The 16,621-nt window shown below is 32.1% G+C and overlaps 1 protein-coding gene across 1 annotated transcript; it reads left to right on the top strand.

The window, feature by feature from the left end:
• The first annotated feature begins 119 nt into the window (after positions 1-119).
• On the top strand, positions 120-15,257 carry LOC127710940 (uncharacterized). Its single transcript, XM_052216922.1, has 4 exons — positions 120-236; positions 6,820-6,991; positions 10,440-10,612; positions 14,819-15,257. The coding sequence occupies exons 1-4, from the start codon at positions 203-205 to the stop codon at positions 15,046-15,048; spliced, it is 609 nt and encodes a 202-aa protein (XP_052072882.1). The 5' UTR covers positions 120-202; the 3' UTR covers positions 15,049-15,257.
• Positions 15,258-16,621: the final 1,364 nt, after the last annotated feature.

Raw genomic sequence — 16,621 nt, 5'->3', positions numbered from 1 at the left:
ACATACAGAACTGTAACAAGCATCTGATATTATTTCACAAAAATCATGGGTTTTACATTCTTATTTCCTAAGGAAATCACCGCCCATAAAGTGTATACGTAGAAGGAAGAAACTTCTTATTGGAAAGATATAATAAGTTTGTTAAATTGTAAAAACAAAGCGAAAAGGTACTAATGCAAACATAATTTTACCAACCGGCAACATGTTCGGATACTTGTTTTTATTACAAATCATAGGTTTGTATGCTTTTTTTATCTAAAAAAAATGTAATTTATTTTTTAATTTCAAGCTCAGACTATTTTATATTTGTATACAAACGCTATTCGTGTCTGATGTTTTTATTTAACCTTACTTGTTATATTACTTTAATGGATAATTAAACGTGTAATATGATTTTTAAAAAGAGACTCTCAAGAGCCTGAATCGCTCACCTGTAATGTTTGCTTAAATCTTTCATTAATGATATTTTTTTCTTTTCAATATATATTAATGAGTGGCTTAAAAATGCCATTTAAATGTTCTTTGTATCTGTCATGTTTTCTTCAAAAGCAAAAAAAAATGCATTTTATCCCTTTGTTCCATTTTAGCCATAGTGGCTATGTTTCTTGGCGTACAAGGAAATAAACACAAAATTTATACTAGATACTCTGAAACTCATTCAGCTCAAGTTTGGCTGAAATTGATTCATCAGTTTCAAAGGAGAAGATTTTTTAAAGTAAGCAAACTAGATGAACAAATTGTGAAAAATTGTCTTTAAAGGGCAATAACTCCTTAAAGGGTCAATTGACAATTTTGGTCATAAAACTAATTTGTACATCTTACTTTGCTGAACATTTTTGCTGTTTACAGTTTATCTTTATCTATAATAATATTCAAGATAATAACCGAAAACTGCAAAATTCCCTTAAAATCATCAATTCAGGGACAATAACCTACAAATCAGATACCCGATTTGGCTGATAATTTCAAGGCAGGTAGACCTTGACATAATGAATACTTTAACTTCTTGTCTGATTTGCTCTAAATGCTTTAGTTTTTGAGATATAAGTTAAAAGCTACATTTTACTCTATGTTCTATTTTTAGCCATGGCGGCCATGTTTTCTGAGGAAACAGAAAATAAAACACAAACTTTATTCTAGATAATCTAAGAATCATTAAGCTTAAGTTTGGGTTAATTTGGTTTAGTAGTTTCAGAGGAGAAGATTTTTTAAAGTTAGAAAACATGATAAACAAATTATGTGAAATTGTCCTTAAAGGGCAACAACTCCTTAAGGGGTCAATTGACAATTTTGGTCATATGAAACTTATTTGTAGATTTTACTTTGCTGAACATTTTTGCTGTTTACAGTTTATCTTTATCTATAATAATATTCAAGATAATAACAAAAAACTGCAAAATTTCCTTAAAATAACCAATTTAGTGACAGCAACCCAACAATGGGTTGTTAGATTCATCTGAAAATTTCAGGGCTGATAGAACTAGACCTAATAAATATTCGGCAGGTACATGACTTACCCTTTTTAGAATAAAGAACATTTGGTCACATTCTAAGCTTATAGTAATATATGTTTGATGGCTTAAAGAGTTCTCATGCTGCCTCCGTCCATTTTTCATCATTACAATATTTTCTATAACTTTGTGTTCAACATTGGCACTGACAAATCATGCATTTTCAACATATTTTGTTTTGAAGTGAGCAAATCCGAAAATGTTTACTTGCAATTACATATATGTATTTATTAAGATAATTGTTTTGTAAACAGATTTTTTACGGAATTAAGAACATGATTTTCAAAAAAAGCGGGATTGTGAATAAAAAATCTGTTAAAGTATAGCACTGCAGTGTTTCCCAGATAGCCTGCATGTGAAAAAATGATACGACAAAGGTTAACATTGTTAAGTTCTTTAGTAGGAATACTATGTTTTTTTTACAATATTTACATTAAATATAGAAACAAAAATTGATAGACATAAAAACTTAATCCAAATGTAAATTTAAGATGATTGAATTAACGTCTTGTGAATTTCACGGCGTTTTATGTAAAAAATCTATTAGATAGATAAACCACAACTGGGTTTTGAGAGTTGTATGTTTTGTCGCTTATACAACTTTGTAACACGACCATTATACTGTGAATAGTAGTAAGTTGCATATCTTTTTAATTCGGAATAGCTTAAACTTTATCGGAATAATATTGATCAAATTTATAGAAATTTCATACGTGCGAGGAATTGTGCGTATATAATTTGGAATTGAGATTTGATAAAGACGTTTGTGTGAGAACTGACAAAAAGATATTTGTAAAGAAGATTTAATAATTTGCAGAATAGTACTTGACTACCAACGTAAAAAAGGCATCGTGATAGACAACGCAAGATCCCTTTGTGCATGATTAGAACGATTTTGCTATCTTAAAATTTGTTTATTGATTCATAGGCAACTATTTTACGCATGCGAAGGATGTAGTACTATACCAAAAGTAAAAAGTTATCTGTCTTTTCGTAGGATCTGAATTTTTCAGAAAATCGAAAGAAGAGAAACATTATTTTGACGACCACTGGAAAGAATTTCATATCGGGCAGACGTACAACCTTACTACAATAGGTTTTCTATCTCGAACGAAACATTGTTTCGCTGCTTAATTTGTGTTATTAGTTCTTATGTTAGAAACGCGAACGCAATTAACTGTCGCACGAGCGATATCGAGGTAGCAATATGTCGATACCCAGCTACCCTTCAGGTCAATTATCATCCATACATTTACATGAAGTTTGGGGTCTTAATCCCTTTATTTTTAAATGGGTGACTATCACACTGCTCAGCTCTGAATAAAATTGCATATCACGGCTTTGTGACGTCAAATACGTTGACTCGGCCTTTATAACTTTGACCCAGACATATCACCGATGTCATAATGAAAGAACCGACGTTGATAAGTTTGATCCGAACTTATCACGTCATCTTCCGGTTTTCATTTGTTTCTATCATGCCAAATACGATAAATCGATTACCTGGTTGTTTGCATATCTATATTGTAAAATATCAGCTGCTCGACACAATATAAAGTCTTTTTGAACACTCGACAAAAAGCTTACTATTGTGACTCGCCACTGATATTTTACAATATCAATATGCAGACAAACCAATAATCGGTACATACAATAACGTAATGAGATTGAGATAGCATTAAGAATTACAAAAAAAAAGGATTTCACCTAATATTATATTAAGAAGAAAGGACGTTACTTAAATATGTTGCTTTTTCAACAAAAATAAAAAATTCTTTTCATATGAATAATTTCCTGTTTAAAACTTTTAACATTGAATAGAGTGTGCCACAAAGTGATTTTTCAGCACCGATTAAAAAGTTTTTGTAGAGATAAAAAGAAAATAATAACTGATGCCAATGCAGATATTTCTTAAGGAAGCGCTTTAACAGGAAAAAGAAAATTTATTACAAGAAGGAACATCTTTTTTAATTAAAGTTATAGTAACTGAGTTTGCTTTTAAAAGTTGAGAGAAAAAAACTCGCTCAGTGGGTGCCATATTTCAATTCTTAATGTTTATTATTCGGATAATTTAATGGTGTACGCAGATCTTGTTTTGTTTCTGTTAAATGCATTGACAACTTTTTAGAATCTTGACATACTGTATAGATACCGTCTATTGTTTACGACATTATAGTGTTACGCCCCTGTGGTTTGACAGTTTATATTAATATTATCGTAATTTGGATTTGTGTAGATTACATAGTTGTGTTTACACTGTGGTCTTCGTTCCAAATTTGATACATGCAGATATCCGTGTTGCGTCCTGTTCCGTACAAAACTATTTATTTTGTAAAAATTATTTCCGTACTCCATGTATACCTTACAACAAAATTATTTTTATTTACTTGTGTACGTTATTTTATTCGGCGGCGGTTATGGTTGTCTTTCTGATATTATTTTACATCTAACCTCCTTGTTTTATTAATTTGTGTATTTACATTGTGTCATAGATCAAATTTATTCGTTCAGTGTATGTTTACTTGTTTTTGTTGATATGTCTTTTTGATTGAGTTAAGCTATTTTAATCGATATTTTATAGTGTGTCTTTCTATGGTGTAATGTTACACTATTGTTTCATGTAGTGTGAAGGTTGGTGCATATTATAACGTTTAAACCCGCTGCATTTGCTTGCACCCGTCCTAAGTCAGGAACCTGATGTTCAGTGGTTGTCGTTTGTTGATGTGGTTCATAAGTGTTTCTCGTTTCTCGTTTTTTATGTAGATTAGACTGTTGGTTTTCCTGTTTGAATGGTTTTACACTAGTCATTTTTGGGGCCCTTTATAGCTTGTTGTTCTTTGTGAGCTCCGTGTTGAAGGCCGTACTTTGACCTATAATGGTTTATTTTTACAAATTGTGACTTGGATGGAGAGTTGTCTCATTGGCACTCATACCACTTCTTCTTATATCTTTTTACTCTCCGATATGTGTAGCAAATTAAATAGCCGGAAATCTGAGGTACACGAAAGAATAGAATACATGTAAATATCGCCAAAAAAAATCAGCAACTTTGACTTTAAAAAAGATGCAGAAGATATCAAAAAGGACACCCAAAACATACAAGTCAAAGCGAAACGGACAGCGCTATGACAAAAAAACGTTTACATTTGAAGGATTGGTACAACAAAAATAAATTCGGTAGCCCTGTAAATTTTATATTAATAAAACAGAAATTTTAGTGACAATGAAATATAAATTTAAAGTTGAACGTTTTTGAGAAAAGTCAATTTAAAATCAAATTATCTAATTATTTTAGTGTTTGTGGAATTTACGTGCATCCTAATACATATATATTTTTACTTCATTTTATAGAATCTGCAGATTGCTTTGTTCCCGAATGTCTAAAACTAACTTGCATACTTTTTGAATATTTATTTGCGGCTCTAATGGATCAACTTGCCTGCAAAAATTCATAAAAATCCGTTTGATTGTCCATTTACGTACCCGTCACCTAAAGAAATCTAACTGACATACGCCTGATGTCGAAACAGAACTGCTTCTATACGAAAACAATTGCATGACGTTGTGCATTGTTACGCTTCATTTATGACGTTTTTCGTTCAAGTTTCCAATCTAGGGCCTATCTCATGGCACTCAACGGTATTTCAAAAAAAAAGCGTGGCACTCTAAGGTTGTATTTAACTTAGTTTCTAAAACTTATTATGTATTATATATTGCCTTTACCTGAATAAATATTATTATTATCATTAAGTAAGTAAGAGTGCTTGGTGATAATATTTAATAGACTTTGAAGTTGATAATTAACCAAGTCTTTATATCAAAAAGCTGACGTACTGTTTGCTCGGGTAAATCGCAACCATGCACCGAGTATGCCGAGTTTTTGAATACAGTGTCCCAAGTAGATTATTCTGCACCAAGTATGCAGAGTATTAGAATACAGTTTCCCAAGTAGATTTTCCTGTACCAAGTATGCAGAGTATTAGATTTTCTTGTATCGAGCGCTAGAAGAATTGTTTTATTAAACTTTTTGCAAGTAATGCACCTCGTTATATTACTTATTATATTTTAATGTATTTTATTTCATGTTATATATTTTATGAACGACTGTATTTGTTGTATTGCATATTACTGACGCAGAAAATAATACAATTTATGAACTTCCATTATGATTTTTATTATTACTTCCTTCACCGGAGGCCCACATAAGTCTCCTAAATTAAAAACCTCGGAACGTTTCAATAATGACCTCTAGATGTCGTTTAGTTGATTTTTTTTTTATCATTGTAGGAATTGCTGTCTCATTGGTACCAACCCCGCCTCTCATTTTATTCATAATACTAATGAATAAAGGAAGAGGAATACGGTAAAGACACCGTAACCCAACAACAAAAAAATACATCTTTTTCAACCATTTTAATTGAAGATCCTTACAAAGCTCAAGAGCTTGATTCTTTTTTTTCCAGATTATTACTTACTAGTCCAATGCAGCTCAGATATAATCAGTTTTAGAAAGAAAATTCTAATCGATTACTCATATATCAAATACGAAATATCACACTAAATCAACTGATAAGTATAGATTATTACATGGCATTTTTCATATCAGACCCTTTATCGACCCTAGGTCATGATATCAGCCCAAGAGCCGTAGGCTCGAGGACTGATATCATGAACGAGGGCCGATAAAGGGTCTGATATGATAAATGACATGTAATTATCTTTTTATCATATACTTCAACCAGAGACATGTCTCTGCTTCAACAGAAGAAATACAGACAAGAACTATTAATTAAAATTTTGTCTTTCCATGAATTTTTAGATAATAATTTACAGACAATCAAATACAAATTTCTTAACTTTAATTATTTTTATTGATATTACAAGCATTTTATTTATCTTGTCACAACAGTTATCATGAACTTAGTTTGAAAATATGCTCCTCAACCATTTTGTGAAAAGTCTTAAAAATCACTTGCGGTTTTCCGCTCTGTGTTGTCGTTTTCGAACAAATTTCCGGAAATGCACAACGTTGCATGTGATAAACGTCACGGAAATTAACGGAAAGGCATGTGATAACATTCCGGAAGCAGTCAATAAAGGTTCCTTTATCAGCCCGCTGAGGAAATTCTTAGGAATCTGATCAATAAACCTAGTAATCATTTCATAGCCTTTTAATATTTTTAAATGTTATTGAACTGTAAAATTTTAGTAATATTTTATACAAGTATATGATAATATAACATTAATATATCTTTTCCTGTTTTTAGGAACACAATATATTAATTAAAAATAAATATTTGTTTTTCAGGAGTTGTCAATAGTAAAACATGTTATTACTACAGTAGCTATTATTCGTATTATTCAAATCTGAGAAGCAAATACTGTCTACTTGGCTGCTGTTCCAGTTATTCATCAAGTCCATGTTGTTCCTCATCATCTTCATCTTATTATAAGTACGACATAGACATATACAGGACTATGTATGTATATTAGAAACAACTGAAGTATTATATCATTTCAAACTAACACAATTTTTATTTAGATTTTATTTTGTTCATACCTTTCGTGTTGCTCAGTCTTAAGTTTTCTATGTTGTGTTTTGTGTACTGTTTTTTGTCTGTTTGTATTTTTAATTTTTAGCCATGGCCTTGTCAGTTTATTTTTGACTTATGAGTTTGAATGTCACTTTTGTATCTTTAGCCTCTTTTTCGATGTTGTAACTTAGAACTATATTGTTCTTATTGCAGAGGCAACAATTTTGCTTTTTAGGCCACACCAATTTGATTTTTAGTTCCTCGGACAAAAGCTCCAAAAAATATGGGGCGAGCGAGCGAAATTTTTTTTGATTGTATTTATTTCTTGAAAATGAGTTTTGTTGAGGCGGGTGCTCTACAAGTAGAGCGAGCGGTATAATTTTTTAATTGTGCGATTTAGAATATTTGTACATGTTAAAACTGGGTTACTTCAAAGAAAAAGGAGGATAAACATGCTCTTATGCATATAATTGAAGTTGATGTATTTGTGCCTGTAGTACAGTCTGTACCATACCCAACTTTTTGGTTCGCTTTGGTTTAGTATAATTTTGATTATTTTCGTCAAATAAGCTTTGACTGCGTGAATTTTTATTTAAATTCATACATGTGTTTATATTAAGGAACATATCAGATGCAGTTTAGCAAGAGGAATTATGTTAGTTAGGTAAATGAAATGTGTTGAATACAATTAAAATATGTGTATGTATTCCAAAAAAATGCCAATGAAAAATATTAAGTTTTTTTGATATAGTTGTTTTCATTATATGGTAATGATTGTTTATTGGCTGCTTGACATCCAGTTGGAACTATTTATCAATAATAGGATCAACATAATGAGTGAGGTGGATATTTCAACAACATCCTGAGTAAGATAATTATATTGCTATGCAAGCAGATCTCAATGTATTAAAACATTTAATCCCGCTGCAAATGTTTGCACCTGTCCTAAGTCAGGAATCTGATGTACAGTAGTTGTCGTCTGTTTATGTAGTTCATACGTGTTTCTCGTTTTTATATAGATTAGACCGCTGGTTTTCCCGTTTGAATGGTTTTACTCTAGTAATTTTTGGGGGGCCTTTATAGCTTGCTGTTCGGTGTGAGCCAAGGCTCCGTGTTGAATGCTGTACTTTGACCCTATCATGGTTTACTTTTATAAATGGTAACCTGGATGGAGAGTTGTCTCATTGGCACTCATACCACATTCTCCTAGATCTATTCCCTAAAATGCATTTAACCACATTCACATGCATTATTCTGACTTAGCAAAATACTTTTTCCTTTTGCCCCTGAAACCTGTAATTAATGTATTTCAAACTGGAAGTGGTTGCACCAATAATACATCCCTAATTATTATTAGCATGCCAATCGCAATACCACCACTTTGGTCTCGAATGTTGGAACTCTTAAATTTTCCCTTACAAAAGAGTTCTGATTGCATGTCAATAGACTAACAAGGGGATATGGAGTTTTCATTAAAATAAGATAAATCTGTCATTTTTCAAAAATTCATGTGAATTTAATATTAATTTCATCCAAGACAGATAGCTCTAGATATCTATGTCTGTTGTAGTCCGAGATTACTCTGACGTCCAACGGCTGTTTTGCCAGACAAGCTGGGGCCGTGGAATAACAGCCCCCGCAACAGCCCCCATCTTGTCTGGCAAACAGCTGTTGGACGTCGGAGTAATCTCGGACTACTGAACAATGATCGGGGATGACAATGGTTCTAACAAGTACTGATGTGATCGTGGTCATCTAACGAAAGATTTTTTATTTTTGTCTCCTAGAACAGGTAAAACGAAATGCATTTCAAATAACTGTGTGTTTAATGACTACGTGTCCTCGGCAATGATCTGACACAACTTCATGTTGGCATCCCGATTTTTGACGTTTTATTTACAAATCGATTTATCACACGTGCGTTTGAATCGCTCGGAGCAATATATACACGAGAAAAACGTCTAAGAGAAAAAAAAATGTCAAGGATAAACTAATTTTGGAGCGGCATGAGGCCCAAAAATTGGCGGAAGCGGTAATTATTTTTTTTTATTGAAAAGTCAATTTCTCCAAAACAGGAGCGGGGAAATCCAAAGAAATATTAATCAAATTGGTGTGGCCTTATCATGTATTTGTAAATGCGCAAATGACCTTATTGATATAATAATTACTTACTTCTTCTGCAGCAAGATCCTGCAATCAAACTGGTTAATTAACCGGGTGTAAATAAAACCCCATCCTTGTTTACCCGGGGGTACATTCCAAAAAAATTTAAAAAAAATTCCAAAATAAATAAAAAGCAAAAATTACAACAACAAAAAATGAATTTTTACAAAATCAAAAAAAAAAAAAAAAAAAATTGGGGTGCAAAAATTAAAAAGCATAAAATTTTTCGAAATTTCCCAAAAAATAGAGAAAAAAGCTTTTTTTCAATTTTACATCCCGGATATTAAAATGAGTACAGGAAATAAAGAACGGGTACATGATAAAATTGATAGTTCAGTATTGTTGAATTTTATACATATTTGTACAGTTCCTTCAGTACCTTCATACTCAGTACGTTTTTTTTTGTTAATAAAATGTTTTGTCACAATATTGAAAAATCCGTACTGATATAAGTACTACATTTAGTAGTAATGATATTACCAAAAGTACAATATTACAATTTTATCATATAGCCGTTCAGTGCTATTTACAATATGATAGAAAAATACAAGACAATTGTGAGGTAATTCTTGGTAGTGTAGCTATAAGTTTCTTTTTTGTATTGTGTATTGTTTGAAGTTTTATGAAAAATACATGATAGTTTAAAAGATTGACATAAAACATTCAATGATACTAGCTTGACATGTTTTATCCGTATGTTACATTTAATAATTTAAGAGAGATATATTCTAAAAAGTGTAACAAAAATACTGAACTTCAAGGCAAATTCAAAAAGGAGAAAACCATAAAAACTGGCAAAATTAAATGCCATCAACCAATGGAAAGGTGAAAAAAAACTGCCATAAAAGGGAACATTATCATGGTTATATAAAATTGAAAATTCACCTTTTACGGTAAAAAAAAATACTCATCATTTTTAATTGCTCTTTTCAATATATTTCATTACTTTTGACTGTTAGATTGTTTGTCATTTGTTTTCATGCTTTCCTCGTAGAAGACCTTTTATTAGAGTTGTTTCGCCTAAAACTAATTTATTTACCCCTCCTCCCCCCACCTAAAAAAAGTTCTCACCACAAAACATTCCCTTTGATGGTAATGGATTCAGATTTAAAAACATACAAGCGTAAACAGAGCTATTTGTGTTTATATAGGAACATGTTTCATAGTTGTTCATTCATTAATCCTACAGGAATAATGCACATGAACCATACTATTTTTCTTTGTTACATAGATCAACAGCAGAGACCATAGGGATAGTTATCGGCAGTCTCATTGCTTTGTCTATTTTTATTTCAATCATCACCTGTATCTGCAGAAGAATGAGACAGGGTGCGCAAGGTCAGGTACTATCTCAACCGACAGTAGCATACATAACAACTACTGGAAGCACTGCCCCATCAACAAGTAAGATAAACGTTTTTATATTAAGGCGAAGTGTACGTAATTAACTACTCCACAGAATTTTTTTAAATTTTACATGGGGATTCTGCTTGTAAAAATACATCAGACAATAAAATAAAAAAAGGGGGTAACCGTTTTCGTTTTTCAGATACAAGCTGTTGAAATTAACAGCATGATACGCCAAAAATACAAAGGATATATAGGGAAAATCATAAAAATCGGCAGATATTTTTACTTTATCAAGATTTTCTAATTCGTTGCTCCACAGTTTTTTTTTAAAAATCGATATGCGATTCAAAAATGAACGACGAACCCATTGGTGCAAAGAAAGTCCTTAGCAACCGTGCTAGTTTTCAAGCTATATCCTGTGGAAGTTTGATTTTTAGCGGAAAGAATAAAAACATTCGGCGACGTTATTGATGTCTACTGTACATAACGTCATCACAATTTCTACTCTATAACGCTATTATACCGTACAGTGTCGTAACAAAATCGTGAATGTGTATAACCCATTTTCCTAATTATTGCAAATGCTCAAGCGTAATCAATTAATAAGGAAATAAACTGACTATTTTTTAAAGATATTTCTGCTGCCAAAAAAAAGCAAATTGGCAAATAAATATACTGCAAGTGAATGAAAGTTACTATATAGACTTAAACTCCATCTTTTTTTAATTAGACAGGGTTCAACTTCTTTTTTTAAATGCTTGTATTTATAGCTGACTATGGGCGTTGATCATTGTTGAAGGCCGTACGGTTACCTATAGTTGTTAATTTCTGTGTCATTTGGACTCTTGTGGAGAGTTGTCTTTTTGGCGTTCATGCCACATGTTCTTTTTTTATATTGTATTGTTCTAATAATTATGAATCAAATATCAATTTTAAAATTGTCCCAGTTAACACAGCGTTGACAGAATGATTCTATACGTATTTAGATAATCGGTTATAATATTGGGATCGCGTATACACGTCTTTTTTTAAATCTTATTTCTGCATGTTTGTATTTTAAAAAAGTGAATATATTTGCTGCATCTTTTCATCCTCACCATTTCCGGCGCTATTCGAGGGATTGCGCACAAACGGCCCATTTTTTTGTCAGGTTCACACGCGTGCACGTGACATAACTCTGCAATTTTATTTAAAAAATTTCCTGTCTCGATCGCTTTCCCTTTTCTTTAACTAAACGACAAAGCATGATATAATGTTTGCTGGAGATTTTAAGTAAAAAAGTAAATAATTTTTTGTACCATAATTTGTTAAATATCCACATGCACGACTCCCAAAAAATAAGAAAACTGCATCTGCATATTATCTTGAGAATTTTTATGGCTGTAATAAGGTCAAAAGAAGAACCCGCATATGAATTTTAGCAAAGTAAAACAGATCGGAGTTTTAACTTCACGTAGCACAGATCATTCCCAGTGTTAGCCTTGGCATTGTGTATATTGTGTATAATGCTATAGCATTGTGCATTGTGTAATGCTAAAGCTTTGTGCATAGTGATATGCTATAAATGTACTTGTGTAATGCTATAAGAATGTACCAAGAGCCGGATGCTATACGAGTTTACCTAGTATAGTGCCATACAAATTGTTCCTGTATATAATGCAAATGAATTGCAGTTTTGTTAATATAATATGAACATAAGGAGCTGTGGTATGATTGCAAATGAGACAACTATCTGCCACGTTTAAGGTAGATCGGGTGTCTTTTTCTGAGCGTCCGTTCTGATCATGTTAATTGCAAAAACTTTTTTGTTTTAAAAATATTTTACCAAGTATCATTAAATATACAACAAAATACCTAAAACTTGAAGTTTAAAGATTGAACTATCAAGAAATTAAGTGTCGTAAAGTATATTTAAAATTTTTGGGGATTTTTTCAAGAAAATAAGGCCCGTGACCCCTTATTTTTATTTGATATTTCGGAGTTATTAATGAAAAGCAATTCTCTCATCGAATCTTAGCCAATTCTATCGTTTAATGTTTCCGCAATAAGGAAAACTTAAGTTTCCCCTATATCAACAATACAAAATAACCCAAATTTCGTTAATTTCAATGTGTTATTACAAAAAAACAAGGTCCGTGATCCCCAGTTTTTATATTGAAATTTAAAATTACATTGACACAGAAGTCTTACAGAAGTTTAAGAAAAATTTATCGTCCAACATTTAGACACCCCAGCTACCTTAAAGGATGTGGATGTAAGCAATTGTTATAGACAATCATACGGCCTTCAACAATGAGAAAATCCATACCGTATATAGTCGCCGGGTTATAAAAAGCCCCGACATTGTAGAACTATTTTTCTTCACCCCTACCCCTTCTTCCCCTACCTTATACTACTGCTGAATGATACACAAAAGCACAACAAAAGAGAACAAATTTCGCTATCCCTTCGAAATCGGAATTTGATTAAGAAAAAATAACACGTTCTATTTTTATAATACATGTGTAGTTTCAGTTCCAACCATGATTCTAAATTTAGATTTTACTTTCCCCAAAAATTGCGGACGGAATAGAAGACACCTGTTTATTTTCTGCACCTTGAAAACTGAGATTTGGATGACATAGGTTTTACTTATTCTGAGATAAATGTAATAGTGAACAATTCTTAGTTTCTGAGTGTGTAATGTTTTGTGACGGAATCTGATGGCTTTTTTTTTTTTGCTGTTGGCTTTTTCTTCGGCTTATAAATGTTGTACTAGTGGTCGATTACCCCTTAGTATCTTTTATACTTTTTACATAAATAATAAAATATAAAACATCATAAAATTTTCAATTGCATAAAAACGGACATGCCAACGTCTTTCTTGTTCAAGACACAAATTCACATGCAATATAATTATTCGTTACCTACAATTTTACGCTACAGGATCCTACAGTACACTGTGCATTTCATTCAAAACTATGGTTTTTCAAAAAATATTGTGGGGTCAATTCTGGTTTGATTTTAATGAATTTGATACGAATAGAAGCAGAATTGTCACTGGTTTATTTTTTATTTGGTTATAATTTTGTTGTTTAGGCGTTTTTACCTTCTGTTGAAATAAACACGAGTCGTATTGTGTACCTGCTCTTGCGTGTCTAAAACAAATACAGTGGTAATAGAGTCAGACTAACTCACAATAGGATACTCAGATTTCTGATCGGAGTCATTCTAATAATTTCTTTGTTTTTGTCTTTTGTTTTCTAAGTTTTGAGATAGCACATGAATACTTGTTTGAATTCATGATAGACCGCACAAAGTCATTTCTCTTTCATGTGCCCATTTTTCCTTTCTTGGAGTAGGGGAGATAACCCGCGTAACTAACGACGCACGTTTTTTATCCTGAATTCCGCTAGAGGCGTGCAATTACGTACACTTCGCCTTAAGTCTGTTGTGAATGGATTTCATGAATATACAGATTGTACTTATCAAAAGTTAAATAACAAAAAAAAAACAAACCCCAAACAAAATTCATAACTGGAAGTCATCAAATGGCAAAATCAAAAGCTCAAACACATCAAACGAATGGAAAACAACTGTCATATTCCTGACTTGGTACAGGCATTTCCTTATGGAAAAATGGTGACTTAAACCTAGTTTTATAGCTAGCTTATAATAACCTTATAGCTAGCTTAACCTCTCACTTATATGACAGTCTCATAGAATTCCATTTTATTGACAATAATGTGTTAGCAAATCAAACAGACATAATAGGTATCAAATAAGAAAAAAACAAAAATAACCTAGTACTCATTTAAACAAAATCCAACAGCACAAGCATTATACAACTAGAGGTCACAAAAGACTTTAAACTAGCATGCTAATATAAAAAAAATAATAATAAGGGTGTGTGGAGTGATTGCCAATAGGGCGACTATCACCAGAGACCACAGGAAGAGGATGTTAAATAAAGCTGGTAATACAATCAAACACAGAACATCCAAAGATCTTATTTTTCTACTGACCAAATATTTAACCAGTTTTAGATATATGAAAATGAAACGCGTAGGTTTAAAAAGAAGTATGCAAAAAACACCGAATCTGTAACCAACTTCTTCAGTTTCTCGAAGTCTACGTTGTTCAGATAATAGTAGATCGTAAGAAAAGTTGTGAACTCGTATTGTATTCGTGTTTTATTATCTATCATGTAGCTTTTAACGTATAAAGCAATTCAGGATATACTATATACCAGGTTTTAATTATTAATTGTCATATTTTTAGACCCCCAAACTGCTTTCCAGCCAACATTTGGAAGTAATGTTAATATTATGGGCAGCACTGAACAACTAAATGTTATCCCACCAAATAATGGAAATACGGCTTATCCACCAAGTACTGGAAACACAGTTTATCCACCAAATAATGGAACTACAGCCTATCCACCAAGCTACGACAACCTTGCTCATGACAACGTGAAAGGAAGTGAAAGTTTTATGAACGCATGTACATAGTTGATGAAGGATAAACGCACATGTAAAAAACATTCATTAATATTCTTTATTTATTTAAAAAAAAATAATAAGTTTCGTAATGTTTTCCAAATATTTTTGTATGTATAATTTAGTATGTATTGTTATTTTAAAATATTACTAAATATTGTGAACTTACTAGACGAATGTATACATTGATAATTATTGAAATAACAAGTGTTACTTTTGTTTACCTTTGTTTTGAATCAAACAAGCAATTATTGACTGTATAAAAGTGGAGGTATTTCTATGAAAAAAATCTCCGTACCTTCTTCTCATATCATCTTACGGCCTTCAACAATGAGCAATACCCAAAACGTATACCAAGCTATAAGAGGCTCCCAAATGACAAATGTAAAACAATTCAAACGAAAAATACTTAATGTCTAATATATGTGTAAACTAATAAATGAAAAACAAATATGATATTCATCAAAACACACAATAACTGAAATACTGGCTTGTGATAGGCACATACAGAATATGGCGAGTTTGTGTTTCTGGGCCCCCAAACCTCACTCTAACCTGGGAGAGTGGTGTAACAGTACAACATAAAACAAACTATATTATCCATTTTTAGATGCAGACGTTCTCTTGTCGCCATCTTATGGTGTTTATATATCTCAACTTGTTCGATTCGCTCGAGTATGTAACAACGTATTTGATTTCAACGAAACAAATCTCTGTAATACTGAAAAATTATTTCACCAGGGTTTTCGATATCGCAAACTGGTCAAAACATTTACTAAATTTTATCATCGGTACAAGGACATCATTCGTAAATAGAAATCAACATGCAGACATCTTATACGTTCAGGTATTTCACATCCAATATTTTATGGTAATATTCTTTACAAAGCACAAAAATGTCGGCATTCACCTCAAAAGCTAACCAAACCTTTAAACAGACTTATTCGGAAAGGATATAGTTACGATACTGTTGTCAAGTCATTAAGGATTGCAGATTTTGGTATTAGTATTGATTCACTCATAGGGTCTTTGTATCGGAAATAAACACATGTATTCTAAAACCAGTTGTTGGCATGATACGGGTTATGTTCTTCTCATATATTTTATGATGGTATGGTACTAAACACCTAACGAGAGGGATTGTACTTGATTTTCATATGATGAAGTTATAATCTTTCAATCAGTTTAATTGAGGTCTGGAGCTGGCATGTCAGTAACTGCTAGTAGTCCTTTGTTCATTTATGTATCATTGTCATTTTACTTAGTTTCTTTTGTTACCTACTCTGACATCGGACTCGGACTTCTTTTAAACTGAGTTTTACTGTGAGTATTTTTATGTGTTTTTTTATTCTACATTGGCTATAGAGGTAGGGGGGGGGTTGAGATCTCACAAAACATGTTAAACCCCGCCGCATTTTTGCGCCTGTCCCAAGTCAAGAGCCTCTGGTCTTTGTTAGTCTTGTATGTTTTTAAATTGTAGTTCTTTTATATGTTTTGGAGTTTAGAGTGACGTCCATTTTCACTGAACTAGTACACAATTTTGTTTAGGGGCCAGCTGAGGACCACCTCCGGGTGCGGGATTTTC

Source organism: Mytilus californianus, unplaced genomic scaffold (assembly GCF_021869535.1).
Source record: "Mytilus californianus isolate M0D057914Y unplaced genomic scaffold, xbMytCali1.0.p SCAF_1, whole genome shotgun sequence".
Taxonomy (NCBI): domain Eukaryota; kingdom Metazoa; phylum Mollusca; class Bivalvia; order Mytilida; family Mytilidae; genus Mytilus; species Mytilus californianus.
This window is presented reverse-complemented; position numbering and strand designations above follow the sequence as displayed.